Source organism: Paramisgurnus dabryanus, chromosome 3 (genome assembly GCF_030506205.2).
Source record: "Paramisgurnus dabryanus chromosome 3, PD_genome_1.1, whole genome shotgun sequence".
Taxonomy (NCBI): Eukaryota; Metazoa; Chordata; class Actinopteri; order Cypriniformes; family Cobitidae; genus Paramisgurnus; species Paramisgurnus dabryanus.
Window position 1 is genome coordinate 26,669,938 of NC_133339.1, and position 27,702 is coordinate 26,697,639.

The 27,702-nt window shown below is 41.3% G+C and overlaps 1 protein-coding gene across 1 annotated transcript in view; it reads right to left on the minus strand.

Annotated features, from left to right (window-relative positions):
- Positions 1-27,702, minus strand: part of shank1 (SH3 and multiple ankyrin repeat domains 1) — a 98,222-nt gene that overhangs the window by 4,549 nt on the left and 65,971 nt on the right. The window contains exons 16-25 of the mRNA XM_065278244.2: positions 10,842-10,924; positions 10,548-10,672; positions 10,258-10,393; positions 9,507-9,587; positions 5,605-5,613; positions 5,425-5,451; positions 5,283-5,339; positions 4,703-4,815; positions 4,457-4,577; positions 86-3,638 (exon numbers count right to left, since the gene is read on the minus strand). Coding sequence (XP_065134316.1) covers positions 86-3,638; positions 4,457-4,577; positions 4,703-4,815; positions 5,283-5,339; positions 5,425-5,451; positions 5,605-5,613; positions 9,507-9,587; positions 10,258-10,393; positions 10,548-10,672; positions 10,842-10,924 — 4,305 coding nt within the window. The remainder of the gene's footprint in view (positions 1-85; positions 3,639-4,456; positions 4,578-4,702; positions 4,816-5,282; positions 5,340-5,424; positions 5,452-5,604; positions 5,614-9,506; positions 9,588-10,257; positions 10,394-10,547; positions 10,673-10,841; positions 10,925-27,702) is intronic.

Genomic DNA, 27,702 nt, shown 5'->3' on the forward strand with positions numbered 1-27,702 from the left:
TAGAGATCCTCATGCCACATGCCTTAAGGCCTCAATGCAGACATTAACACATAGCCATGCATTTATACTTTTAACAAACAAATACCTATGTCTGCTCAGTGATCTCTGAGCTCCCCAGCTCTCTGTTCCTTTGCTCCTTTGCTGTAATTTGGAGCTCAGTTCATTGATGATGCTTGCCTTCATACTGGACATAGGAGGATGCAGCTTTCGTGCCTCCATATATGTCCCTCCAGTTTGGCCCCCTCCCTCCCCCAAAGACTGCCCTGCCCCGGCCGACCCATCACCCCACAGAGGTTTTATCTCTGGAGTGCGGGGTCGATCAAAGTACATTACAGAGGAGCGAGCAATCCCTGGCCCCTCTCTCATCCCAAAGCCATCACGGGCATTAATATCCTCCTCCTCTCCCTCTTCTGCCTCCTCTTCCTCCTCCTCTTCTTCCTCCCTACGTCGGTGGTATGCAGGGGGTGCCGTGCTGGTTTGCCATCTAAGATCCCCAGCACGGCTGCCTTCTCTGTACCTCTGTGTTTTTGGGTAGGTGGATGCAGTGCTGGCGGCTTTGGCATTGTGCATTTCAAATGTTTGTCCATCACGATAGCTCATGTAAGATTCTAAAAAGTCTGCTCCACTAGTTCTGTCAGTCTCTGTTGTGCCTCCTCTCTCTCCACTTCCACCTAAGCTCCCCATCCCTGCTCTCTCCAACCTCTCTCTGATCCCACTCCCACTGAGTGCAAGAATATTGTCTAAGTGATGGTCGCTGCTGCTTCGGCTGTCCAGCTCTTCAATGCCAGAATCCACAACTGTCTCCTGGGACTCACCAGTCTTGGCTGCAGCTGCACTGGGCGGTGGGTGATGCTCTGCGCTGGGCCGCCTGCTACTTCCCGTAGCTACTGTGGAGACGGTTGCCACGCGTGTATGCGGGGTGACAATGGCAGCTGTGGTAGTGCTAGTAGCAACAGTTGTAGAAGCAGCTAAGGAACAGCTTGCGGTCACAGTTGAGGTGCCTCTGTAGGAGACAGAGGCTGCAGCAGTGGAGACTGTTGCCGGGGGCCCACGGTAGGCAGGTGGTGCTGGGATAGAATGGGGAGGTGGTGTTGGAGAGGAGGAGCGCCCTGTTGAGTGTGTACTGTTATATAGGTGTTGTGGTTGGGACAGGCCAAACGGTCTGTGGTAGGATGTGGGTGGGGGTGGAGGTGATACAGAGGGAGGAGGTGGTGGTGCAGAGGGTTGCAACGTGGAGGGAGAGGGAGGTGGAAGAGGATTTGGGGAAGATGGTGAGGGAGATGGGGCAGACTGGGTCAGGTTGGCAACCTCACTGTCATAGGAAGTAAGACTGGAAGTTGTGGAATCCCCTGCCTGGGGTGAAGGCAAAGGGGTATGAGGGGGGTAGCCTGCCATAAAGGAGTCTTTTGAAGAGGGAGGAGGTGGCGGGGGAGGTGGTGGTGGAGGAGGAGGGTGAAGCTTTTGACGAGCTGACAGATTGTTAGACATCACCCCATGGTAACCCATACCACGGTCAAAACTATTGGCAAACTCTAACGGTGGAGGAAGAGGATCAACAAACACAAACTCATCATCTACATCCACTGAGGGAGCTGGAGGAGGAAGAACCATCAAACCTGAGCCACTTCCACCTTCACCTCCTCCTCCAGCTGAAGGACGCGTAGGTGCCACTGTTGGAGGAGGGGATGGAGGTGTTAAGGAAAGGATATATGCACCAGCTTCACTCTCCATCCTTAAAAATGAGGGACGTCGTGGTTGCTGGGTGGTTTGCTGAGTTGACTGCTGTTGTAACAGGGTCTGAGCTTTTTCCATCTCTCTTTCCCTCTCTCTTTCCCGTGACCTCTCTCTCTGACGCTCTCTTTCACGTTCTTTGTAGGTGGGCTGGTAGTGCTGAGACTGGTAGTGGTGTGTGTGGACAGTTTTATCTTCAGAGAACCGAACCCTCAAACCTTCTCTGGGAGCTGAGGTGCCAGCAGTCTCCCTTTCTGCACGCTCGCCTGTCCCTGCTTCCTCACCCCAGTTGCTGCCTGCTCCACGCAGAATCCTGGGTGACGGAGGTCGTGTAGATGTGGTGGTAGCAGCTAGTGAGGAGGAGGTAACAAGGTATGAGGAGGAGCTGGCGGATTGGGTAGCAGTGGAGGTGGCAGAGGAAGACGAGGCCATGGAGTAGGAGAGATGTGAAGTAGGTTGTGCAGTGGATGAGGGGAAGGCCCCAATGCTGGACAACTGACGGCTGAAGTGGTGTTCCGTGGTCCTCTCCCTACGTATGCGTCCATCATCCTTCAACGCACGTTCCCGTGCAGCTAATGCTAAGCCTAGTGGGGATGAAGGATCCAGAACTTTCCCTGTTAGTGGGTGAATAAATGTTGTGGTGGAGGGTTGCTGCTGCTGTTGTCGTCCACCTGCTCCATAGAAGTCAGCAGGTACAGACTTGGGCTGGTAGTCCCCAGAAGGAGCAGGTGAGGAGTACTCAGGCAAACCAAAGGCAGGAGGCATACTGCGCGTGTGGTGAATGAAAGTATCACCTGAGAACATTCCCTCATCTATAGATTTGGATGGTCGCAGGCGGGGTGAAGGCTGGGTGTTCAGCTGCTGTTGGGACGTCTGTGTCCGTCCTCCAACTCCTCCTACTCCACCCAACTCTTCCTCAGTAGACAGAAAAAAGGAGGCACTCTTCCTACGTGCTTCATGGAACCGCTCTCGATCCCTGCGAGCTGCCCCTACTATGGCAGCACCAAACTGGCTAGTAAAGTCCAAACTCTCTTGAGTACGAAGTGATGGCACTGATGGGGGTGGAGGAGCGGGTACAGAGGGAGGGGCTGGTGGCGGAACAGTAGGTGCGGGTGGGGGAACAACAGGTTGGGGTTTAGAACTTTCATTCTCTCCTGGGAGAGGAGGTTCAGCTTCCACACTGCTGCCTTGGCTACTACGACCACTACTGCTGGTAGATGGGGCCTTAACAATAATGGTGGGAATTGGAATAGAGCTCTTCTCCACTGACCCCTTTCCTTCCAGTGTGCCCTGGCCCTGCCGCAGATCCTCCACCTTTGACTGTTTTACCAAGGGCCCTTTCCCTCGTCGGCCACCTGCTTTTGATACACCCCCTGCACCTATTGCACTGCGGTCTATCCTGGGAGGTTGGCTTTGAGTAGTCTGCTGCTGCTGGGGAATCACTGTAGCAACACTAGTGGGTGGCACTGCATTGCTGTAGCCCCTTCTCAGTGCTGCAGCCTTCGTCCCTGCAGTTCCTCCATCCCCTGTGTAGCCAATTACCTTCCTGGAGGCAGTTCTGCTTGGCACAGATGAGTGGGCTTGAGCATGGGAATAAGGAAGAGCGTGGTCTCCTGTTCCAGATCCAGTTGGTGGCCCCGGTGACCTATCCCTGGCTCCATGGGTGACGTGCACTGACTGTGAGTAGAGCTGATAATGTGCAGAAGAGGAAGTGGATTGGGAAACAGAAACAGAAGGTTGCTGGGTTGTCTTGCCCCTAAAGCCAAGAGGGGGAGCCGAGGAGAATGGGGGCTCAGGGGGGGCCGTAGTAGGTGGTGGAGGGATGTCATCTGGGCCGGGCACTGAAAGACTACGTGCAAACTTCATGGCTGGAGGATGAAGTGACTGCTTTTCCTCCTCAGGAACCCCTGCAAAGCAAGAAAACCATTAGAGAAATGCAAGAAGTACATTGTCACTACAAGACAAATTGAGCAAGGGAGAACAAATACAAAAGGAAAAACTGTTCAAAAATGTTGAATAAAAAGATGAAAGAAATATATATTTCAGAAAACATTTTACAACAGCTGAAACAAACAAAAAAAATCCTGCAAAGGAAAATAAAAACATAATCTAAAATAAGCAGAAGGCAAACAAAACAAGGCACAAAAATGAGCCGAGTCCATCTTGTAGTATGTCTGTCTGTCTGTCCGTCAGCTTGTCTGTTTATTACCGTGACTGGTCTTCTTCCAGCATAAACAGGTACAAGCCATTTATCACTCCACTTTTGGAAAGCCATTTATGTGTCAGTGTAGACAAATTCTAGTAACAGTGTATTATAGAAGGACAAATACATTACACAAATGAGCTTTACGTAATGACATAGAAAGTCATACAAGCAACAGTTAAACTAACTACTAACATGGCATGCAAAACAAACAAAAACTATTTATAATGATTAATTACTAGAACCCAAAAAATTTAAATTACATGTTGCCATTACTATATTTTTATCGCTATAATCCATTCAACCCCCTAAAAAGTTTTCTTTAGACAGTTGCTGCAAACTGTAAGACACAGTCACTGTTCTAGAGCATAAAGCATTAATACATGAATGATAAGCATTACAGCACATTCACAGCTGCACTCTTTTGAGTGCTCTAAATACATTTACCATAGACGTACAGCAGTATGGTTAAACAGACAGACAGGTGGGCAGACAGTCAGACAAACTAACAGACAGCCTCACCGATGGACTTCTGTCGCAGCATACCGTGCGGTGGGGCATGGCCAGACACAAATTGACCACGGTCGTAGCCTAGCCCTGCCCCAGATGATGTCATCCCCATTCCTGACTGGTCAAAACTTGGCTATCAGAGAGAAAGAAATATTTGAGGGATTACACTGCAGATGATTTTCTTAAAACGTTATGTACCATTTTCTATGTACAAGTTAAACAAAATTACAGTAAAATATATAGGGGCCACAAACACACCTCATTATAAAACCCTCTTCCCCGTTCTCGTTTTACCCCCTGAACCCGGGGACCAGGAGCCTCATTAGTACTGATGGTCTGCTGTGCTGCTGCTAAAATCTCATCCAGTTTATCTGACACAAGAAAGGGAAAAATAATTTACTTTTTACAGTGATATAACCTATCTTCCAAGTGTAAGCAATCATTTTGGCATGAAGTGCCATTTTGAAATATTTGTTTAATCACTGTGCCACATTTTATATATATATATATATAGTTGTTTTTTGACATTTACTTTGTTTCATTTATTTACCTACTGGTTAATTTCTCTTATATTGTTACTTAATAGCCTGTTTCCATTCAGCTGGCTGACAAAGTGAAAATATGTTACATTTTTAGCATCTTCTTATAAAATGTAGCAAAGTTTCTATAAATAAATCTTATCTAATAAAATAAAAATTTCCCCTCTATAAAAAGTTTATTTCATGTACATCAACCTCTATGCCAGTCAAAGTTGGCACGTCTGCCTAAAGTTGCCAACCCCTGCTAAAGTATCACAGTGCTTGTCTATTAACCTTATTAAAACCATTAACCCGCTTACTCAAAGCCATCTGATAAACTGTCCTTTTCTTCTCCGTAGCTTGTGAAGACTCGAACTCTGTAACACATAGACAACGATCATCATATAATAAATATTTTCAAACCCGTAACAAGACAGACAGGATGAAACAAAAAAGCTTTACCTGATTTTTTTTTCCATGGGGCAGAGGCTGCGCTCAAGCAAATAGAAAGTTGTAACGTAAGGTTAGGTCTGCAGTAATACTGCACAGGTTAATGCTGTAATCACTTTCCATCAACTCCCAATCCTTTGCACAACCTTAGTAAAATATTAATTTAAAGTTACTGTAAGTGCTGCTTCTTACCTCTGTCCACTGTGTAAGGCATGCCAGGACAGACAAAAAGATTAGGGAGGTTATAAAAACAGGTTAGTTAGGGTTCAATTACTATAAAGCACCCCACAAGCGTGTAGGAAGGGTTCATAGTGAACGAGTGTGTAGGGAGAGTGTGTATGTATATTTGTAATAATTCTAAGTGTATATAAACCTAAATAAATTCTAGATATCCATGACTTTATCTTTATCTAAGTCGATCTGCCTGTTAAAACCATTTAGGAGCCTCTCTCCCTGTTAATTTTTCATTTAAGCTTTGCTGTCTGGTTTAAAAAGGTCTCAGTACAGAGAGCTAATTATGAGTGATCTTGTCTGTGAGGTGGGACTCAGAACCAGGTGAAGAGGTGAATGGATCTGAAGAAGGTGAGAGTTCTTCCCCTACATCAAATAACTGCATTTGAATTGGCGTATGGTAGATGACTACACTTGCACATATTTAACACCTGAGACTAATTCGGCACACTGAGAAGATGCAGCAGAAAAGGCTCAAATGTACTTCTACTTTTCTGCATTCCACTGTGTCTCATGCACAGTTGAGCATGCAAATATACTCTAATGTCTGTGCATAGGGCCACACACGGACAGTGTGAAAGCGGACAAGCGAGGCATACTTAGGGTTAACACGTCAACAGCAGTCTGATGAGGTTAAAACATTAAACTTCTGAATATTTTATAACAGTGTACATGCAATAATATTATACCCTACATAGTAGCATATATTTTAGCCAAGAACCGCCTACATAGAGATGATGAGACATACTGATTGACTTGAAAAATAACCAATTCATTGTTTGTGAAATTTAGAGGCAGGTACATATACAAACACTGATTCCACAATAAAAAATAGTGTGCAAGAAAACTGAAAAAATGTCCTATTTAATGCAAGTAAAACTTAAAAAGAATTAAAAACACAAACTGTGCAAACTTGCCAGACAAATTTCTATTACTTCCTTATAAGTGCTCATTGTAATAGCCTGGCACCTTGAGAACAAAACGTTGCTAATAATAACAACCCTACATTAACTACAGATTCATAAGAATTTGGCATTGAGCTTTAAAGGAACACGCCATTGTTTTTCAATATTTTACTATGTTCCTACCTCAGCTTAGACAAATTAATACATACCAAATTAATACATACCTATCTTTTATCAATGCGTGCACTTAATCTTTGCACAGTGTGTCATGAATGTGTTAGCATTTAGCCTAGCCCCATTCATTCCTTAGGATCCAAACAGCGATGAATTTAGAAGCCACCAAACGCTTCCATGTTTTTCCTATTTAAAGACTGTTACATGAGTAGTTACACGAGTAAGTATGGTGGCACAAAATAAAAAGATTTTTTAGCGGATAAAAATGATAACTATATTGTATGGCAGAAGAGCACTTAGTTTGCAGCACTTCGACCTCTGGCGCAGTAACATCATCACTCCTGTGAACTCCCCCCTCTCGCTCAAACTCACTGAGAGGGGGAGTGATTATGTTACTGCACACCAAGGTCCAAGTGCTCTTCCGCCTTACAATATAGCTTAAAAAATCGGCACGTGCCACCATACTTACTCGTGTAACTACTCACGTAACAGTCTTTAACCTCTTGAAAAGCACCCCCATTCTGGCCTGAAACCATGAAAATACCTACTTTCACTAAAAGGGCTGTTTTTACTAAACCATTTATAGTATAAGCATAACTGTGGTATCATTAGATAGAAGACACTTTGAGCTTCGTTTTCCATGTTTCAAAATTATTTTAAGATTAAAAAAAAAAAGTTAGAGAGGCTGAAGTACATTGTAATAAAATTTTTTTTGCATAACATCTTTTTTAACACTAAAAATCTTAATGATAAATATATGTGTGAAACCTATAAATGCAATGAGGCCAAAGCCACAAGTCTAAAGAAGTTATATTTCACGTTTGAAGTCAATAGACCCAAAAATGAGGTTCTTGCAAGAGTTTTTGTAAGACTAGTGCCTTTTCTAAGTGCCAGTCAGCCACAAAATAAAAGTCTTTTGTTTACATGCATACACGTTCGTTCTTTTTATTGTTTATCCTTATATAAGCGTATAAAATGCCGTATCCACACCAGGAAATAAAGCTTCACACAAAGATCGTTGAATTCGTGTTCTAATTGGCTACACGTTCTGTCTATCAATATTTTTTCATGAAGTCATTGGAGGAACGCGCGAGTCAGATGACGTCACGATATTAGACAGCGCTGTTTGGATATTATGTATTATACTCCCGCCTACTTGTACAATCAAGTTCGAGCGCTGGTTTTGAACGCGAGTGTGCTCTCATATACAAGTGTTACGATGTAAATAGTCCTCAGATTGTATATTATAATCTATTACAAGACGTGCATCTGAAATCTGATGTAAACAATGGAAAATATATCCATATTTCACGGATTATACGCATTTGTGGACAAAACTGGTCATTGGATGTACTTTGTTGGAGAGTTTTTATGGGTTATTCACACATCTGAAACAGACTGGATTCGATTCGCGTTCCTTATACCAGCACAAAGGTAAGGAGTCAGTTTATATTATGCATGTTGTTATCTGGACTTCTGTAATAAAATACTATATTTATGATACTAGAGCAATTTTATCTCAAAACGGACACCATACACTGACGCTAAACCCTTAGACCTTTTAAACGATGTATAGTAGTGTTATTATTATTGTTGTTTGTACACAGTAGGCTATTTATATATTGTTAGCAGCATTAAAAAAAACTGACGTCCTTCCGTCCGCGAGCTAGTGCGCGTCGAGAGGTTAAATACAAAAAACATTGAAGTGTTTGGTGGCTTCTAAATTCATCGCTGTTTGGATCCTAAGGAATGAATGGGGATAGGCTAAATGCTAACACATTCACGATGTGCTGTACAAAGATTAAGTGCAAGCATTAAAAAATATATATGTATGTATTAATTTGTCTAGGTTGAGGTAAGAACATAGTAAAATATTGAAAAACGGTGTCGTTTCCCTTTAAAAAAATAAAAAAACTCTTACATACAGTGGTTACAATGCCAAAGAGGACTGTGAACGCCGAAAACATAATTTGGGCTAAAGCGAAAGGGAAGGGTGGAACATGCCTCGGTGGACTACAGGTGAGGTAGGGGTGTTTTAAAGGTCGACAGGGTAAGGTGTATCTAATTAAATACAGAACAAACAGTGTTTTTGGTGGTGGGTTGTTTAAATGATCCAGTCTGATTTCTTCTTTATTGTATAACACTGACTGCCTGGTAAACTAAATGATTGTACGTGATGGTTGCACCATGAGCCAGCTCATCCTGTGTCTTTCCAGCAATGCCCACCTCCTGTAGCGTTACTACAGCAACACACACAGCACTCACTAACCTGTTTTTTTTCTAATAGCCAGAGGTGTGTGACCATTAGGAAGGTGGTTTAGATTTGGGTTGAGGGTTAAAGCTAAGAGGGGTGCAGGTGGAGGACTGAGGGGTAAGGTGAAGGGCAGGGGGGTTTAAGGTTGGAGGTTTGGACAGTTTTTGAGGGGTTACCTGTAGTGGGGGTGCTGGTAGTGACAACTTAGTTGTGGAACTTCTGAAAGAACAGTGAAATGCATTGAGACTTATTTACATTTATGCTCTCTCTCGCTTACTCTCTAACTCATTTTATGTCCATGTCTCTGACTCTGTCTATGTCCGCGATATCCAGTTTAAACACTTCTCTCCATAATTGTTATTATGAGGTTCTATTTCCTGTCAATGCATTAATGTGACAGTTCACTCTCTTCTTAAATCCCTCCCCTTTTGGCTCCTCTCTGACCTTCTTTCTCATATTGTGACTGCCTTCTCTCAAACGTCTGGAACTGTCCACTAGTATTTTCTATCCTCCTCATCCTCATGTCTTACCCATCTCTTCCAGTTCTGATGTCATAGATTTGGAGCGCAATGCGATAGCCGGTGTACTCAGTCTCTTGCTCTGCTGTGGGACTGTGGAGAGAAAGCAACAAAACCACTGCTGTTATCATTACCTTTATCATTATTATTATTGCACATAACTTATTCGTGATCAGGCTGATTGGATAGCTGACATTCAACCAGTGATACATGATTTGCTAAAAAATATACAGGTGAGTAGGCAAAAGCCATATTAGGAACTACATCAATTAGTTAATATTACAGGTTCTGTTTGGCACATGCCTGGCCTTAATGCTGTCATTTAACAGGGCAGGTACAATTTTTGTCTTTGGACTCCATCCAAGCAAAACAAAGCTCTTAAAATATAATGATTATTCACCAAATTTTGGGCATGCAAACTTGGAAGTACATGGGCGGTTTCCCAGACAAGGCTTATCCTAGTCGCAAACTAAAATGCATATTCGAACTGCCTTAAAAACATCCTGCCCTGACATTTCTTAACATACTGTATATCAGTGCCATTGTTTTGTCACAAGATGCACAGCAGTAATGTTTTTTTGTAAGGTATGCTTGTTAAATCTATAATGTCCTAATATAACTAAGACCTAGTCCTGGATTAATCTAAACCCTGTCTGGGAAATTCCCCAATAATTTTCGCACCCCACAGACTCAACCAGACAAACTATTAAACATGTTAACGTAGGAGAAGAATGTGTATTTGTATATAGTTTGTATGTCTTACTTTTCTTTCTGATCCCTTCCTCCATATCAGGATTCCGGGTAACCATGACAACCTTGACCATGAGGCTGTTACCGCCTTGTCTGATCATATTGACCACTTGCCTGTGTCCTACCTTAACCACATTTTGACCATTCACCTGAAAAAGAGAAGAGAGACGTGTAAAAGGAAGAACAAAGGAATTGAGTGAAAAACAGAACAAACATGAAGAAAAGTGAGAAAGACGTTGAGTAATGAGGATTATACAGAAGGAAGAACGGACTACGAGGTCCATGATGCAGTTTTGCAGCCACCTCAATAAGGAAGTCTCCCATTCGTAGACCAGCTCTCCAAGCCACGCCACCCTCGTCGACAGACTCAAGGTACTGCAGTGCTGGAAAGGCTGGGGTGGGAGTAAACTCTTCTATAGGGGTCTGAGCTACAAAGGCGGGACATGTGTACAATCAGTGCACATAACACATGGAAAATCATGGGAATACATGAGGAAAACTGAGAAAGACATCCGAGAAAATTTGATGGGAGTCGTTTTGTGTGTTAGATTAAAATGTTCTGATTACAATTGTAAAAGCTTCAAAATTATGTCTTACCTTTGGCTCCTCTTAGCACAAAGCCAAACCCCTCATTGTCTTTTTTTTGCAGGAGGACCGTTTTCTCCTTGATTATATAGTCACTGAGAAACAGACACAGAGAAGCGAGAGAGAGAGAGAGAGAGAGAGAGAGAGAGAGAGAGAGAGAGAGAGAGAGAGAGAGAGAGAGAGAGAGAGAGAGAGAGAGAATAAGAAAGAATAAAGAAAGAAAGGAAATCAAAATATCAGTGAGACTGAAACACATTAATTGAATGAAGCAGCGGCATACCATCGGAGGGCAACAGAGGGCAGTGGCCAATAGGGGCAGAAAAGAAATAGGGGGAGGTAAGTATCTTCATGCACCAGGACACAAAAAGATTTAAATCCTGAATGAACAATTAAGTGAGGGATGGGGTCACCGGTCAGAGAAAATAAGAGTACGGTGTATGAATAAATCTTTTTTAGGACGGCTTGCGCCATCTGTGCCATCTGTCTGACCCTAAATGGGAGGTGCAATTTCTTTCAATGTTAGAGAACAAATTCATTCAAAAATTAAAATGTTGTCATTTTCGCATCTCTTACCTCTTTTTGCCCAGTTGTTGTTTTTTAAAGGTCATACATAGATACATTGGCTCAAACAATGGTGCAAGAGAGCGGTACCTATTTGTCACCTATGAAATCCAGGCTAAAGTCTCATAATCTTGTTAGGAGGTTGGGAGTATCGTGTAGTCACAGTCATGGCTTCCTAAACATTGATTTCAATCTTGGTTTGGTTGAAATTACCTTATTCAGTCAATATTTAATGATGTTTTAAAAAATTACAAAAACACTGTGTTTTAGTTTTCACAGTCTGGGTTAGATTTGTTCTAACAATGGATCTAATAAAATTAACATAACAAAAAACTCATTAACATGGCACAAAAACTAGTTTGCAATACTGTGCATTTCTTGATTTTGTAACACTAACACTTTGACCCTTCTGGTGTTTTGTAGTTACAGCAGAGCCCCCTTCATAGCCTTGTTAACAATGCTTTGGCTTCTTTGCTTTTGCATCAACAAGTGCATTGCAGTTCAGAACACAACATCCTTATACTTCAGATCTGTGTTCAAGAGACTTAACCAACTGTTCAATCATATTGCCAGAGGACCAGAGACGAGAAACTGGGTGACAGGCAGAGCCAATGTGAAACACAACAGCAGGTCAGACCACACATGGCAATTTTCCTGCTTTAAAAGCTGTTACAAGAAAATAATTTGGCGGGAAACCAGTCACTGGGACATGAAAGCTGTCTGAAGTCCATTCATCTCTAAAATGGAGAGACTGGTCTAAACAGGTGTCATGCAATTATATTTTTATGGGGCACCAATGGCAGTCCTGGATGGCTTAGAAAGGCTCCATATTTTAACCCTTCTGTTTACTGAAAGACATGTAAGACCAGTCAGGATTAAATTCTGTCAATTTGTACATAACTGCAACTAAAATGTAAACGCAGTGATCAACAAGATAGCAATGGTTAATATAGTTCAAACATCACTCAGCATACTCTGAAACATCGGAAGGGTAAGACATCATCCACCCACCATAGTAACACAACTGGCCTATGAATTGCACAGAGACTACAGATCTTATATGTGATGTTCATATGTGCAATAGGCACTGTAAGTAAGATGTTGGTGGTTGCCTAAGCAACGGGCAGAACCGAATATAGGAACTAGCCAGACTAATATGCAGACATGCACAAGTAAGTAATACAGTACACAGGTTTGGCACCAATAGTGAACAAAATTAGTCATTCCCCACGCCAATGTTCACTTCGAAAGAATCTCAGCAATACGCCCATACATAACGTTTTGAAATTAAAGTACAGTATCCTGGACAGTATCCTAAGTTCATAACTGGTCGTAAAAATTGTAAAGGAACAAGATGGTAAAAGCTTGGCTGTATATTTAGGCAAAGGAATAGTTGCTGTGTGTAATAAAAGGTTGCAATCGCCATGCACACATCTTTATGGGTTTACACAGGTAATGAAATGATTGCTGTTATATTCTGAAAGACAATCTCTTAGCTCTGTTTTAAAACATATTGAGCTGCTACTTGCCACCTAAACAGACTGCTATCTACAAAAGCAGCAACCTCATGAAATCATGAAACCCAGCAAGAGTGGTACTAATGCTGTATATACACTGACCTAAAAGGTTTGTTAGGAACACCTGTTCAATTTCTTATTAATGCAATTATCTAATCAACCAATCACATAGCAGTTACTGCAATGTATTTAGGGGTGTGGTCCTGGTCAAGACAATCTCCTGAACTGAATGTCAGAATGGGTTGCATGGTTGTTCGTGCCAGACGGGCCGGTCTAAGTATTTCACAATCTGCTCAGTTACTGGGATTTTCACGCACAACCATTTCTAGGGTTTACAAAGAATGGTGTGAAAAGGGAAAAACATCCAGTATGCAGCAGTCCTGTGGGCGAAAAATGCCTTGTTGATGCTAGAGGTCAGAGGAGAATGGGCCGACTGATTCAAGCTGATAGAAGACCAACTTTGACTGAAATAACCACTCGTTACAACCGAGGTATGCAGCAAAGCATTTGTGAAGCCACAACACGCACAAACTTGTGGCGAATGGGCTACAACAGCAGAAGACCCCACCGGGTACCACTCATCTCCACTACAAATTGGAAAAAGAGGCTACAATTTGCACAAGCTCACCAAAATAAACAGTTGAAGACTGGAAAAATGTTGCCTGGTCTGATGAGTCTCGATTTCTGTTGAGACTTTCAGATGGTAGAGTCAGAATGTGACGTAAACAGAATGAGAACATGGATCCATCATGCCTTGTTACCACTGTGCAGGCTGGTGGTGGTGGTGGTGTAATGGTGTGGGGGATGCTTTCTTGGCACACTTTAGGCCCCTTAGTGCCAATTGGGCATTGTTTAAATGCCACGGCCTACCTGAGCATTGTTTCTGACCATGTAAATCCCTTTATGACCACTATGTTCCCATCCTCTGATGGCTACTTCCAGAAGGATAATGCACCATGTCACAAAGCTCAAATCATTTCAAATTGGTTTCTTGAACATAACAATGAGTTCACTGTACTAAAATGGCCCCCACAGTCACCAGATCTCAACCCAATAGAGCATCTTTGGGATGTGGTGGAACGGGAGCTTTGTTCCCTAGATGTGCATCCCACAAATCTCCATCAACTGTAAGATGCTATCCTATCAATATGGGCCAACATTTCTTAAGAATGCTTTCAGCACTCAGTTCTGGGCAGTTCTGAAGGCAAAAGGTTTAATGCAAATAATGGGAGATAAGCGCATATAAAAAATAAATTCTGACATACTGTAACAATCCAACGTGAATAATCGTCTGCTTCCGCTGATGGATTTAAAGCCCTGGAATGTTTTAAAAAGCAATGTCATGATGTTCCAGAGTATTCCAAAATTACACACGCATGGTTAAATTATTCTCAGTTCCTTTGGTCAACATACCTACATACCTTGGTCAGTTTTGTGCTATCCCTGGCGTTTTAGTTGGTTAGTTGGCTAGGTTTTAGTGAGTTAGATGAGTCAGTTACTGTTTAGTGAGTCAGTGTGGTCGTTTGTCTCACAGTGACTCTGTCGTTCCATGACTCATATGGCCAGTGAATTCATGAATCATGTGCTGAAACTCAGATAAATCCCACCAGAAATATTAACTTCATGCTACAAATCCAAACAGGTTTGTGCAGGTATGTGTGCACAGCTGGAAAAGGTGTTTGTTTGTGATCACTGATGTGGTTATTGTGAGGGATCAGGTTGATGTATTAACATGTTAGTGCTATAAAAGCAGGGCCCCACAATAATGTTGGCCCAAAGGTATGGGCCAGTGTGAGAGATTCGGGTCACTGATGGAAAGCTCACACTTCCTAATGAGGACAAGTGATGCCATTAATTCATTATTTTTATGCATACAACTGCTGCTAGTGTGATTGCTGGTAAATGTAAGCTGTGGTATTATTCATACATTAAAGTAAATGTATTTTCTCGATCTGTCGTTTCTTTTCTAATTGCTATTTCAAAATTCCTAAATGAATTGTTTATTTCATTTATAAAGCACGTTTCTTATTCAACCAGTGTATCCCAAAGTGAGTTTAGTCTCCACCATGTCGGACAGAAAAGCCAAATTATAAAAATGTGTTTTAAGCACCTACAACACATAATAACATTTTGGACTAGTATGTTGAACATTTGTATAATGACATTACTGTACTTTGCACAATGGCATAAATAACTGGCACCATAAGTTTTAACGTAACATTGGCAATATAGCAAAATTCTACCAACTAGGATCACATGATCAAAAAGGATCATATTATTTTCTTGCAAAAAGTGCAAAATGTACACTAAAGCACAGTGTAAGTATTGATACAAAACGTAAATATCAATTTGACACAAAAACATTATTTTACATATACAAAATTAAGCTAAATAGCATTAAAATTGTTTTAATGTCTTGTAATCATAGGGGAGCCACTTTAAGCACTATATAGCACCTCTAGCACCCATGTAGAAGCATTACGGTACATTCACATGGGGCGTAAGCATTAGCGCTTCTCATTTACTTTTAATGGGTGACTGAATTGAACTGTTTCTAGACTTTTATTTAGGATTGATGGGTTTTCTCAGGCAATTTTCTTTAGGATCCGTCAATGTCACGTCACTGCCGATGCTCGTGGCAGAAGTTGAACATTTCTCAACTTTTTAGTCAGCCAATTAGATCGCCTTACGCAAATAACCTAGTGTGAGCCAGCCAATTACGTTTATGCAAGACCGGAACATGTGTTGCGGCCACGGTGATTGGCTGTTGGCCATGCTTCAGACAAGCCTTTCGTCACGTCACTGCTGTTGCTTGCGACGGAAGTTGAACATTTCTCGACTTTTCAAGCGTCAACGCATGCATCAGCCAATTAGATCGCCTTACGCAAATAACCTTGTGCGAGCCACCCAATTACATGTGTTGCGGCCACTGTGATTGGCTGTTGGCCATGCTTCAGACCAGCCTTTCTTCAAGCGTTAATGCTTTTGCCCCATGTGAATGTACCTTAAGTGCTGCTAAAAAGGGTTTTATAACAACATAAAGAAACGGCTTTCATGGAACACACATAACTTTCGGTAAACCTCCATAAAGAATCAATAACAATAGAGTAGTTTATTTCTAATAACAAGCAAAAAATAACAAATAGATTACCTTAGTTCAAATCAAAGCTAAAGTGTATAAAATCTTAACTGAGCTAACGTTACTGTGTAAAATGAATGTATACAATGTTAACTCCAGATTGGCTGCCCAACCTCACTTTATAGCATTGTTCCATGATCACCATCTCCCCTCGTCTTTAGGAAACTAAAACATTTGTTATTTTCGACAAGGTATTTGTTCCAGAGTTCATTTAGGCCACTAACCAGACCATTAAACAAACAGAGACTGGAAGTTAAACTCCATCCAAAAGCGTAACCGCGACAATAGGTGTGCACCCGATGCAAAAACATAAACAAATGGCTTTTTTGGCCCAAACTTAACTTCCAGTGACTTAACAACAGTGCCTCTAGAGAAGATTATTTTTGATAACAAACAAAATAAACAAGTAAATTCCCTTTTCTCAAATCATAGCTAAAGCATGTCAACTACTACACTGAGCTATCGTTACTGTGTAAAATTAATGTATACAATGTTAGCTTTACAGATCCTTAAATTATTGCCTGACTGCCAAACCTCTCTTTACACGATTTATCCTTGCCGTCTCCCATCGTCTTTAGGAAAACTAAAACATTGGTATTTTCGACAAGGTATTTGTTTCAGAGGTCAGTTTAGCCAGACCGATGAACATACAAAAACCAGAAGATAACTTTAAACCAAGCGTGAAACCGTGGCAACACGTGTGCATCCGACATCTATAGTCGTTTTATAGCACCATTCATGGTTCTAAATAGGTGCTATAGAGGTGCTATATAGCACTTAAAGTGCTTTCCCTATGATAATGAGCCAATTAACCACTTTTAGTGCTATTTAGTACAATTTTTGTTAGAGTGTACAAACACCTTTAAACAGAGCACGCTGAAGATCTTCATCTCTTTCGAGACTTTTATTTAGGATTGATGCGTTTTCTCAGGCAATTTTCTTTAGGATGGTCTGATTGCATGTTTATCTACACATTCATATTTTTTCACAGATTGCTATCTACCTTAATTATATGTCATGGCTGATTTAGTAGCAGCACGAAGATCTGTTGCTATTTTCAGTGCATTCTGTCAACAATCAAACCTTTCAACAAACAAACTCAAAAACCCAAAAGCTTTTGTTTACAGGCTAAAAACCAAAATAATAGGGAAACATATGTTAATGGTCCTATGTTTAGGTTTTAGATGTATTTTAAATTAAAACAAGAAATTATTTTTGTTAAAAAAAAACATTATTTATAAACATTAATTTTACTCACTTTTATCATTTTAATAAGGCAGCTGTTGGCAAGTCAAGGAAAAATCTTTAAAAAAATAGTACAATTCTCATTGCTAAGGCCTTGCAGTGTCACTTATTTAATACAGCCTGATTATCTGTATTTTTAGGTTCATTTGAATTATGAGTGTTTGTCTTGCACTGTTAGTGAGCCTTTGTGGGCAACTATATGTGTGTGTGGGTCCAAATTTCCCTACATTGTGAGGACCAAACGTCCCCAACTGGATAGTAAAACCTTAAATTACCTGCATTGTGGGAACCAGTCAACAGTCCCCTACCACAAAAATGGCTTAATAAACATACTAAATAATGTCTTAATGAAAACATAAAAATGCAAAAGGCTTCTCTGAGGTTTAGGGGTCGAGGACAGAAAATACCATTAGCTCCATATAAAAGGCTCAGTATAAAAAAATTCATGGTAAAGAATTTTTACCATGATGTAAAAATGTTTTGTGTCCAGTGTCCGTCAAGTGCTGGTGAGATATTGTTTCGACTATACCATACTGTACCCACATGCTGATAGTCACACTGTACACAAGCTCAGCCTTCAACCCACTCCATCTGTTCATATCTCTCTCTCTCTCTCTCTCTCTCTCTCTCACACACACACACACACACACACACTCTCTCTCTCTTTCTCCTTTACTTGAATGCCTTAGAACTCAACTATCTAAACCACTAACTCAAAGCCAAATCTAAAAGCTTTCTCGGAGCATCACGAAGATCATAACCCCCCGGCCAGGGTCACTCATATCTCCCTTTGAACTCTTTCTTAGATTCCTTTGAGTGTCACCTCCTACCCCGCTTTCTATCTCTGTGCTCTCTTCTCTCCAACAGTCCGTCCACACTCCTCCTCATTTATCTTCTGCAGCGCCTGCACAGAGGGATGCCAACGGTGGCCATTCTCCATATCACCCACTCATCTCTGCCCAGATAGAAAACAAGCCAGGAATGAATTGATGTGCGTTAGAAAGTGATGGTCTTGCTTCGGGATGGCACTCCCTTCTTAAAGTTACAGATCATCTTACACCCTAGTAACCTTCCATGCCATACGGTACATCACCTTGCCCTTTACTCTATTGTCTTGTATTTGAGCATTGAGTCTGTCCTACGATGGGATACAGACACAGTTTATCAAGCAGCTGCATCACTTACCATACGGTAAGCCTACGCAGCAAGCTTAAAGACTAGACTTAAACACAATCTCAGAGATGTTACACAATTTTCAGAGTGACAAAGCAACATCCAGTCCAATAGTAACAGACACGCTGTAATGTAGCACATCGCAAAACAAAAGCTGTCAGTAAATGTAAGCTGTCATTACACTTCCCCATTCATCTCACCGTTATGACTTTCCTGCTTTTGTTGAACAAAAAGAGAAAGACTAAGCAGAATGTGCATGTTTTTCTATAATGAAAGTGGATGGCTACAAGTGACCGTCACGGTCACCGTTCACTTTCATAATAGAAAAAAAGAGACATGTCATGTTACGTGTCCGTAACGACTCATTTTTGGGTAAACTATCAATTTAACAAGAGTTTCGCATTAAACAGCACAACATGAGAGCATAATATAGCTCTTAGCACACATAATACAATCAGTGTACACCGCAGCCCAGCATAACACAAACAAGCTAAGCTTTGTGCAGCCAAGCAAATTGTCGGACAGTGCATCACAGCACAACATCAAACTGAATGCACTCCACAACAAAACGTGCAAAAACGCAGGAGGGGTAGGATAAACCGCTGCAAACATCATCTGGTGAACAGTCATTCTTTCTTCCTTATATGCACACATGCACATCACACACTGTGGAAGTACATACGCACACGTACACACCAAATGCAACAACCCATCTCTTTTACTGAAGCTCCTTAAAATCAGCAGCTATAATAGAGCCCAGCACATTCTCTCTCCATCCCACACATGCACACACACACACACCGGTTTAGCATTCTGTCCATCAGAGCAGCGGTGTATCAGTACAGAGCTCTGGCTGGAGGCAGACATTGTATTCAGCCCCTGTTAACAGTGAGACATAAGCTGTACTTCACACACACACATGCAGCGGCAAAGACGCGCTACACTGGCTAATGCACTGGGGCTGCGCGAGCAAGCGCGCTCTCTTCCACACGCACACGTCCGAACACGCATTGCAACACATTCCCGCCTGCCGATCCACTCCATCACTCCGGCTTTCCACATGCAGCCATGTCCGTACCCACATGCAGCCCACCTCCCTCTTCCTAGAGAAAAACATACCTGTAAATGAACCAGACGCTGCGATTCATAGGGCCTAGCGACGGCCAGGACGACGAGAGGGAGAGGGAGAGAGAAAGATCCTCCTCTCCGCATCCTCCCATCGCCATTTCCCCCCCCTCCTCCTCCTCCTCCACCTCCTCCTCCTCTTACTGCTGCTCCTCTTCCAGCAAGAGAACAGCGAGCGAGAGCCGTGCGAGGGGAGGAGAGGAGGAGAGAGAGACAGAGAGATAGAGAACGAGGGCCTAGCTCTCCCAACCCTTTCATACTTAAGACGGAGAGGGAGAGAGAGCGCGCGCGAGAGAGAGAGAGAGAGAAATAGTTCACTGTGGCTGCGACAGAGGAGGGAGAGTGAGCGAGCGAGGCGAGGAGAAAGTGAGGGAGGGAGGGCGAGATACAGGGACAGAGAGAGAAAAAACGTGTGGTTGGAAGACATGGTTTGGCATGAGAGAGGACAGAGAAATGATGTAATTTGATGAAGGGAGGGGCGGGGGTCCGGGGGTGATGGAGTTTGTTTGCTGATTAGCTAATGCATGCATTGAATGTAAAGAACTCAGGTGCGTGCAGCATGCGCGCGCACACGCCTGCTGCGGTATACAAGATCGTACCGCTTACAAGGTGGAATTGAAAAGCCAAGCACCAGTTTCACTAGGGCAAGATCGGTGTCACACACTCATCTATCCAACTGTCACTCTATTTCCCTCCCTCATCTCTCTCATGTACACATCTGCCTCTTCCTCATGTGAGTTTAACAGAGCGAGGGCTTCTATCACTGCCTCCAACAGTCACTGTTTTCCCATTCATAAAACTGGCAGCTGCGTTTGAGAGGTAAAGAGGGGAAGGAAAAAAAAGAGAGAGCTCGTTCTAGTGCTCTTGTAGCGCAGCCGTAGAGCACCACAGCTCTGAACCTCCATCCACCTATTACATCATCACCCGTTTAACCAGCTTCTGAATGAACTTTTGTTTTTCATTTCTACATTTGGGAATTTTTCAGTGCCGTCGCCTCTGGTCACAGCTGATTCACAATCTTTAGATTCACTCTGCATTGACAGACACACACCGTGAAGCAGATTTCACCTCTGCTGAGCACCTTGCTTAAAATCCAGGTGTATTAGTTTCAGAAATCATTTTTCAATCTGCATTTTGACAATTTTTAGACTTCATTTTAGAGAATATACAGTATCTTAAATTTGCATTAACACTGGCAACTTGTTTTAAGAAATAAAGCCAACAAATACTTTTTTATTTATGCTTTAAAATGTCATCATCTTTTGCAGTTTTGTTACGAAAAATTGGTTTTTCGTGACATTTCTATTATGCATCTACTGGTAAACCAAATTACTGCATAATACAGTATTTTATTCAGTGTTGTATTAATGTGCTGAAATGTTGTTTTTAATGGACAATAATTTTTTAAGAGGTCAAATCAATCTTTGGTGTCCCCAGAGCACATATGTGAAGTTTAAGCTCAAAATACCATATAGATAATTTATTATAAGATTGCCACTTTGTAGGCGTGTGCAAAAATGTGCCGTTTTGGGTGTGTCCTTTAAAATGCAAATGAGCTGATGAAGTGCAAACACTGATCACAATGATAGTGGTTTGTTGCAATTGAAACTCAATTGTGCTGTGAATTATTTTCTCTTTCTTTCTCTCTGCACTAAATGGCTTTGCTGTGATTGGATAGTGCAGATTAAGGAGAGCCATATCATAAGAAGAGCCATTTTTCAATAACCTACATTTTCATGTGCTTGCAGAGAATGGTTCACCAAAACTAAGTTACTGGGTTGATCTTTTTCACATTTTCTAGGTTGATAGAAGCACTGGGAACAATGGAAAAAGTCAGATTTTCCTGCCATGGCCCCTTTAACTAAATTCTGAATTATATATGGATTATATATATAATGACCATTAATATTGAACATTTAACTTGTGCATTTTCCTCTTCTCTTTTGATTGACAGGATTTATCAGCCATGACGATTGGCTGTTTAAAAAAAAAATTTAAACAGATTGTACCGATATATCGGTGCATCTCTACATAAAACCCTTCTCATCTCTGTTTTTCAGCTGTGTAAACTGTAAAAGGTGAGCAGAGTAAAAATATCACCAGTAAGCTTTGCTTGTTCTAGTCATTTTCTAGTCTCTTGTTAATGGTTATGTAATACCTTTGCAAACCTAGATGTAATCAAACTGGATGATACTACAGAAAACATTTATCTTTACAATACAGAGCAGAGTTAAAGTCTATAGAGCAGGGGTCTCCAACGTGGTGCCCGCGGGTAGCCCTCAAAAAGTAGCCCTCCAGCAGATTGTTTTATCCATTGTGGTAGCCCTTGCTCACAAAAAGGTTGGAGACCCCTGCTATAGAGATTAGGAAAATATGCCTTGGAAAAATTGAAAAGATTTGTAGTAATTTTGTTTTTTAAATTCATCAACTAAAAATATTTAAAATGACTGAATGTGCATAAACTATACTGTTTGATTTTACTATTAAAACAAGGATTTGCAATGGGATATATTCTTGTTTTTTGGTTGGCAATAACCTTTAGTTGACACAAAAGCAATGAACAATGATTTGCTATTGCTACAGTAGTCAGTGTCAGATGGAGGGACATGCTGATTCCAGAAAACATTTAAATTGGCCAAAATCTCTATTACATTTTAAATGTATATCTGCTACATTTTATTTTATCATTTACATTTTACCTTCTACTAGCATACAGATCTTTAAAAGTGCTGTAAGGGAAGTAAGCTCCCTGTCTAAAGACGCACACAGAACCTGGAGACTATAATGATGAAATGGAGCAGAAGAGAAGCAGCATGTCATCTCAATGTCACATATGATCAACCTGAACAGTAAATTCAGCTTTACACTGACCTTGTATGGGTATAGACCATTTCAAGATATGTAAACAACACTGGTCCAGAAACACTTCCTGTTACAGTTTGTGACAGTATTTTTTTATTTCACACATATATCATTATCTTTAAGATGTTTGTTTAACTTCAGTTAATTCAGTTCTATATGTTATGTTGGTTTATTTTATCCCAATGTTTATCTAGTGTTAAAAAACTGAAACAGGAAGTGCTCCTGGACCAGTGTTGTTTACATCTCTTGAAATGGTCTATAAGGACATCAGTGGGATTGTGTATTTTGTAAAAAGATGTGGTAAATTTATATAAATCTAAAAGGAACAAAAAATTACTTCAAGGAGGTTTATGTGTACAGTAAATTTGCATTTGTTTAGCATTTATTTAAAACTACTGTACATACAGTGGCAAGAAAAAGAATGTGAACCTTTTGGAATTTCATAGTTTTTTGAATAAATTTGTCATAAAATGTGATCTGATCTTTATCCAAGTCAAGGATATTGACAAACATAATGTGTCTGAAATAATAACAAAATTCTGATCTTTTATGTCTTTATTGAGAACCACCAAAAAAACTCTATCTTGCACCCAGCGCAATTGACTTTGTCAGTGACGCATGTATCATTCGTATTTTGCACCGGCGCACAGCGGGTTTTTCCCTCCACAGACGCACGTCGGCAAACTAGGGAATGAACTTGCGCTCCCTGGGCTGTTCAGCGCAAAAAAAGAGGCGTGTTCCGGCGCAAACCATCCCTGATGCTATTTTGCAGTTTCAAAAAACAATTGCGCCACTTACCAGAAAAAAAAAGTTTAAAGTCAGTGGCGCGTTGGGCGTTGTTCATTATGCTATTATAAGGGCGCATGCTTGACCATAATGTATAGCGTGCACAACGCGCACACAATTTGCTTATCTAATCTACACAGATGCAACAGTTATTTTTGCAAATCATAAATTGTTACACTTAAAAATATTAATACACGAGATAAGGGGAAATCATTGTGGTGAGCATTGTGGTGATAGTTTTTATTTATTGTGTTGCTGCGTTAAAAAATTCTCATGCAAATAACGATTAAAATATTTTCATAAGTTTGTTGTGTGGCTGTATTACGTTTATTTTATGTAAATAATAATTAAAATGTTTTCATAAGAAACCTTAATGTATATGAACTTGATGTGGCTATTTCCTCTCACGCCTGTTTAACCTACGCTGATTTGGGTGGGTTTCTCCCATCCCCATACAAAACAACTTCTCTGTCTTTGACTGCTCTTACAAGAACGTCGGTCTCATCGGCTGTAAATGGTAAATGGTAAATGGACTGCATTTATATAGCGCTTTTAACAGACCTATGGCCATCCAAAGCGCTTTACAATTAGCCTCACATTCACCCATTCACACACATTCATACACCGACGGCGGGTGTCAGCCATGCAAGGCGCCAGCCAGCTCGTCGGGAGCAGCTGGGGTTAGGTGTCTTGCTCAAGGACACTTCGACACAAACCGCTCCTGGCGTACGCCTGGTAAATCCGTCATAATAATAGCAACCCGCCATGGAACTTGCGCCCTTGCATTTAAAGGGAATGTTGGATAGCGTTCTGATTGGTTTATTTGACATTACGCCCAAACCACACCTATGAATAATGAACCTACTTCAGACCAACCCCTTATTGATTTGCGCCCGGCCCAAGAGTTATTTCTCACGCCGGGAAAATAGCAACAGCGCCCAAGATCCGCCCACAAACTCACTTGCGCGTTGCGCTTCGCACTTGCGTTTCAGATTGTTAAAATAGGGCCCATAGGATTTGTTTGAAAAAGAATGTGAACCCTTGAGTTAATGACCTCAAAAAAGCTAATTGGAGTCAGGTTTTACAAATCCTGGTGTCTCATTAAGATAATAACTTTGGAGGTGTGGACTACAGCTACTTTGACTGATTCAAACTTTTGGAGTTTGCTCTGCACAAGAAGAACAGGCTTATGTGAGGCATGTCTCGCCAAGAGCTTTCAAAAGAGCTAAGATCAAGATTTGTTGCTTTACACAAAGCTGGAAAGACTTTAGAAATTCACCAGTCTACAGTTAGGAAAACAATCTACAATTGGAGATGCTTTGGGACCGTTGCTACTCTACCAAGAGCATAACGAAGACTCATCAATGAGGTAATGAACAACCCCTGAATGACAGCCAAAGATTTGAAGGCATACTTGGAACTTGCTAACATGTCTGTTCACACCACGCCAGGACACCATGAAGAAAGCCACTGCTTACTAAAAGAACATTTCTGCATGCCTGAAGTTTGCAAAAGAGCACACATTGACACTCACAGCGATATTGGCAAAATGTTTTGTGGACTGATGAAACTAAGATTAAACTATTTGGAAAAAACACACAGCACTACATCTGGTGTAGAAATGTCATGGCATATCATCATGAAAACATAATCCAAACTGTAAAGTATGGTCGAGGAAACATCATGATTGATTTAAGCCCTCTTTGCTGCACCAGAGCCTGGCCAGCTTGCAAAAATTAAGGGGAAGATGAATTCCCAAGTATACCAGACACATCTTCATGATAATGTGAGAATGTCTGTACATCAGCTGAAACTGTGTAGAAGGTGGGTTATGCAACAGGACAACGACCAAAAACACCAGAGCAAGTCCACACCAGAATGGCTTCAGAAAAACAAAATCCGCCAAGACCTCAACCCAATAGAGATGTTATGGATTGACTTGAAGAGGGCATACACATGAGATGTCAAAGAATATGACAGACCTAAAGCAGTTCCGCCAGGAAGAATGGGCTAAAATTCCTCCTCAACAATGTGCAGGTCTGATCCACAGCTACAGGAAGCGCTTGGTTGAGGTTATTGCTGCCAAGGGAGGTCAAGCAGTTATTCATTCTAAGGGTTCACTAACTTTTTCCACTGACATTTTCAATGTTGAATGAGTGTGTGCAATAAAAGACATGAAAGATCAGAATTTTTTGTGTAATTAATTTAAGACACATTATATTGTCAATACCCTTCACTTAGATAAAGATCAGATCACATTTTATGACCAATTTATTCAGAAAACCATGAAATTCCAAAAGGTTCACATACTTTTTCTTGCCACTGTAAATTATAATTGTATATAATGAATCAACTGTTAAAACTCACAATATGTAATGGTTAGCACCAGAGATTGCTAAACAACAACATAGCTTCATAAAACTGTGAATGAGCGTGGAACGATGGGAGTTAGTGTATAGAAATCGATCCGACAGGACTCACAAATTATGTTTATGGATGATGACGTAATAAAGTAAAGTTTTATATCTGTTACATTATAATGTACGACGGCGAGGCTTACAAGTATCATGATGCAACATTTGCCATATTTAAAGTACACATGTACTCTATGCAATGCTTTACAAATTAGCCTATAGGAGCACTTTTTTCCACTGGACAACACGCTATCAAAGAGTGTGTGTTTGTGAAAGCGATATTTAAGGGTTGATAAAATCTTAATTCTAACTCTTAAACCTTTAAACCTGTTGCTCATTTCCTGTCTGTGCAATGTGACAGCTGCACGCACTTCCACACCCATCTGCTTCCTCTCTTACCTTCTGTCCATCTGACCTTTGTTACTTTCTCTTCCTATGCTTGTCCTCTTACACCTATCACGCTCTGTCCTCTATATTCTTTGTGCCCTCTAATTATTTTTCAAAACTCACACCTATGCCCCCCCCCCCCCGTCATTTCTGCGACAACCTTATGAGGACCCTAAAAAATACACACACATTCTTTTCACTTAAAGGAATAGTTCAATCAGTAGGGGTCTCGTTTCACATATTAAAACGTCAAGGTGAAATGCTGTCTTGTTATATCAGCAAAAAGTTAAGCTTGTGTCAAAACCTTCAACAGTGCATGTTTTTCTTTTAAACAAGGTACGTGTGACTAATGACTTAGTTATTATTCTGTTATTTATTATATCTATATATGACTGAGTTTTTATGACTGAGTAGTACATCATGCTTTGTTGCCTATTTGAAGCATGACAATCCCTTGTACCCATTAATTTTAGTCAAACCTCTCCTCTGGAATTCTATGGAGAAAGAAAGGCCATTGAGATTTTACCTGATATAAGTTATAAGAAAATGATGACAGAATTTGTTCTTCGGTGAACTATCCCTTTAAAAAAAACACACACTATCTGTGCCCACCAGACAACGCATGCACAAGAAGGTAGAGAGACCCCTCCTCCTCCTCTTGCAGACCCCTCCCCCTTCCTTTAACAATGTCTGTAAACAAAGCGGAACCTATGAATGAAGGAGGAGAGGATGCGAGGGAATCAAAAAAGAGGAAGATGCAGCAGCACATTTTTAAGGGAGGGGAGAGAAATGATCAGGGATGAGCCGGAGAAAGCCAGGAAGCGGGAGAGAAAGAGATGCATAAGGAGAGGAAGAGAAAGATGAAGGAAAGAGAAATCAAGAACTCACATCATCTCTGTCAAAGCCTTTTTCCTTGGGTGTCGATGTTGTTCCTCTACCCGAGTATCTCCCCCCCACCTTTCTCTTCAATCTCTATGGCATTGCTGTACCCAGATTCCCATGCCTTATTCTTCCTCTTCCTGTAACTCTCACATTCTTTCTACCTTCCAGCATTGTAGACTACATCACACCGCTGTTCATTCAGAGCATGTGTGTGATGGAGAGAGAGGAGAGAGAGAGAGAGAAAGGGAGAGAGAGAGAGAGAGAGAGAGAGAGAGAGAGAGAGAGAGAGAGAGAGAGAGAGAGAGAGAGAGAGAGATAAAGCAGCAGGAGAGAGGGGGCAAGGAAGTGTGGATAGTGGCAGAAGGCATATGTGTTAGCCTGTTCAGTATGTATTTGTGTTCCCAAATTTGTAACAATGCCAGAAAACTTGCTTGCCTGATATGTTTTTGTATAAGACCGCACAGCCTTCAATATGTATGCGCCGACACAGAATATGCACGAAATCCCTAAGTGAACTTTTTTATAGCGTACATCCTTGACCCCATTTCACAAACCACTACCCTGTGGAGATCACACGCTGTAGATAGTGCTGCAGGACCGACAATAGAATTATGGGAAAGACTATGACCCAAGCCTGCACACAAGGACAGAGGAACATACTGTGACCTAAATATATTGTGATATTTAAATGTACAGTTGGGGAGAGTGAGATTCTGGAGTAAATTTCACAATGAGTGGGGCTACTGAGACAAACACAGCTAAAATACAAAACCAAGCAACTG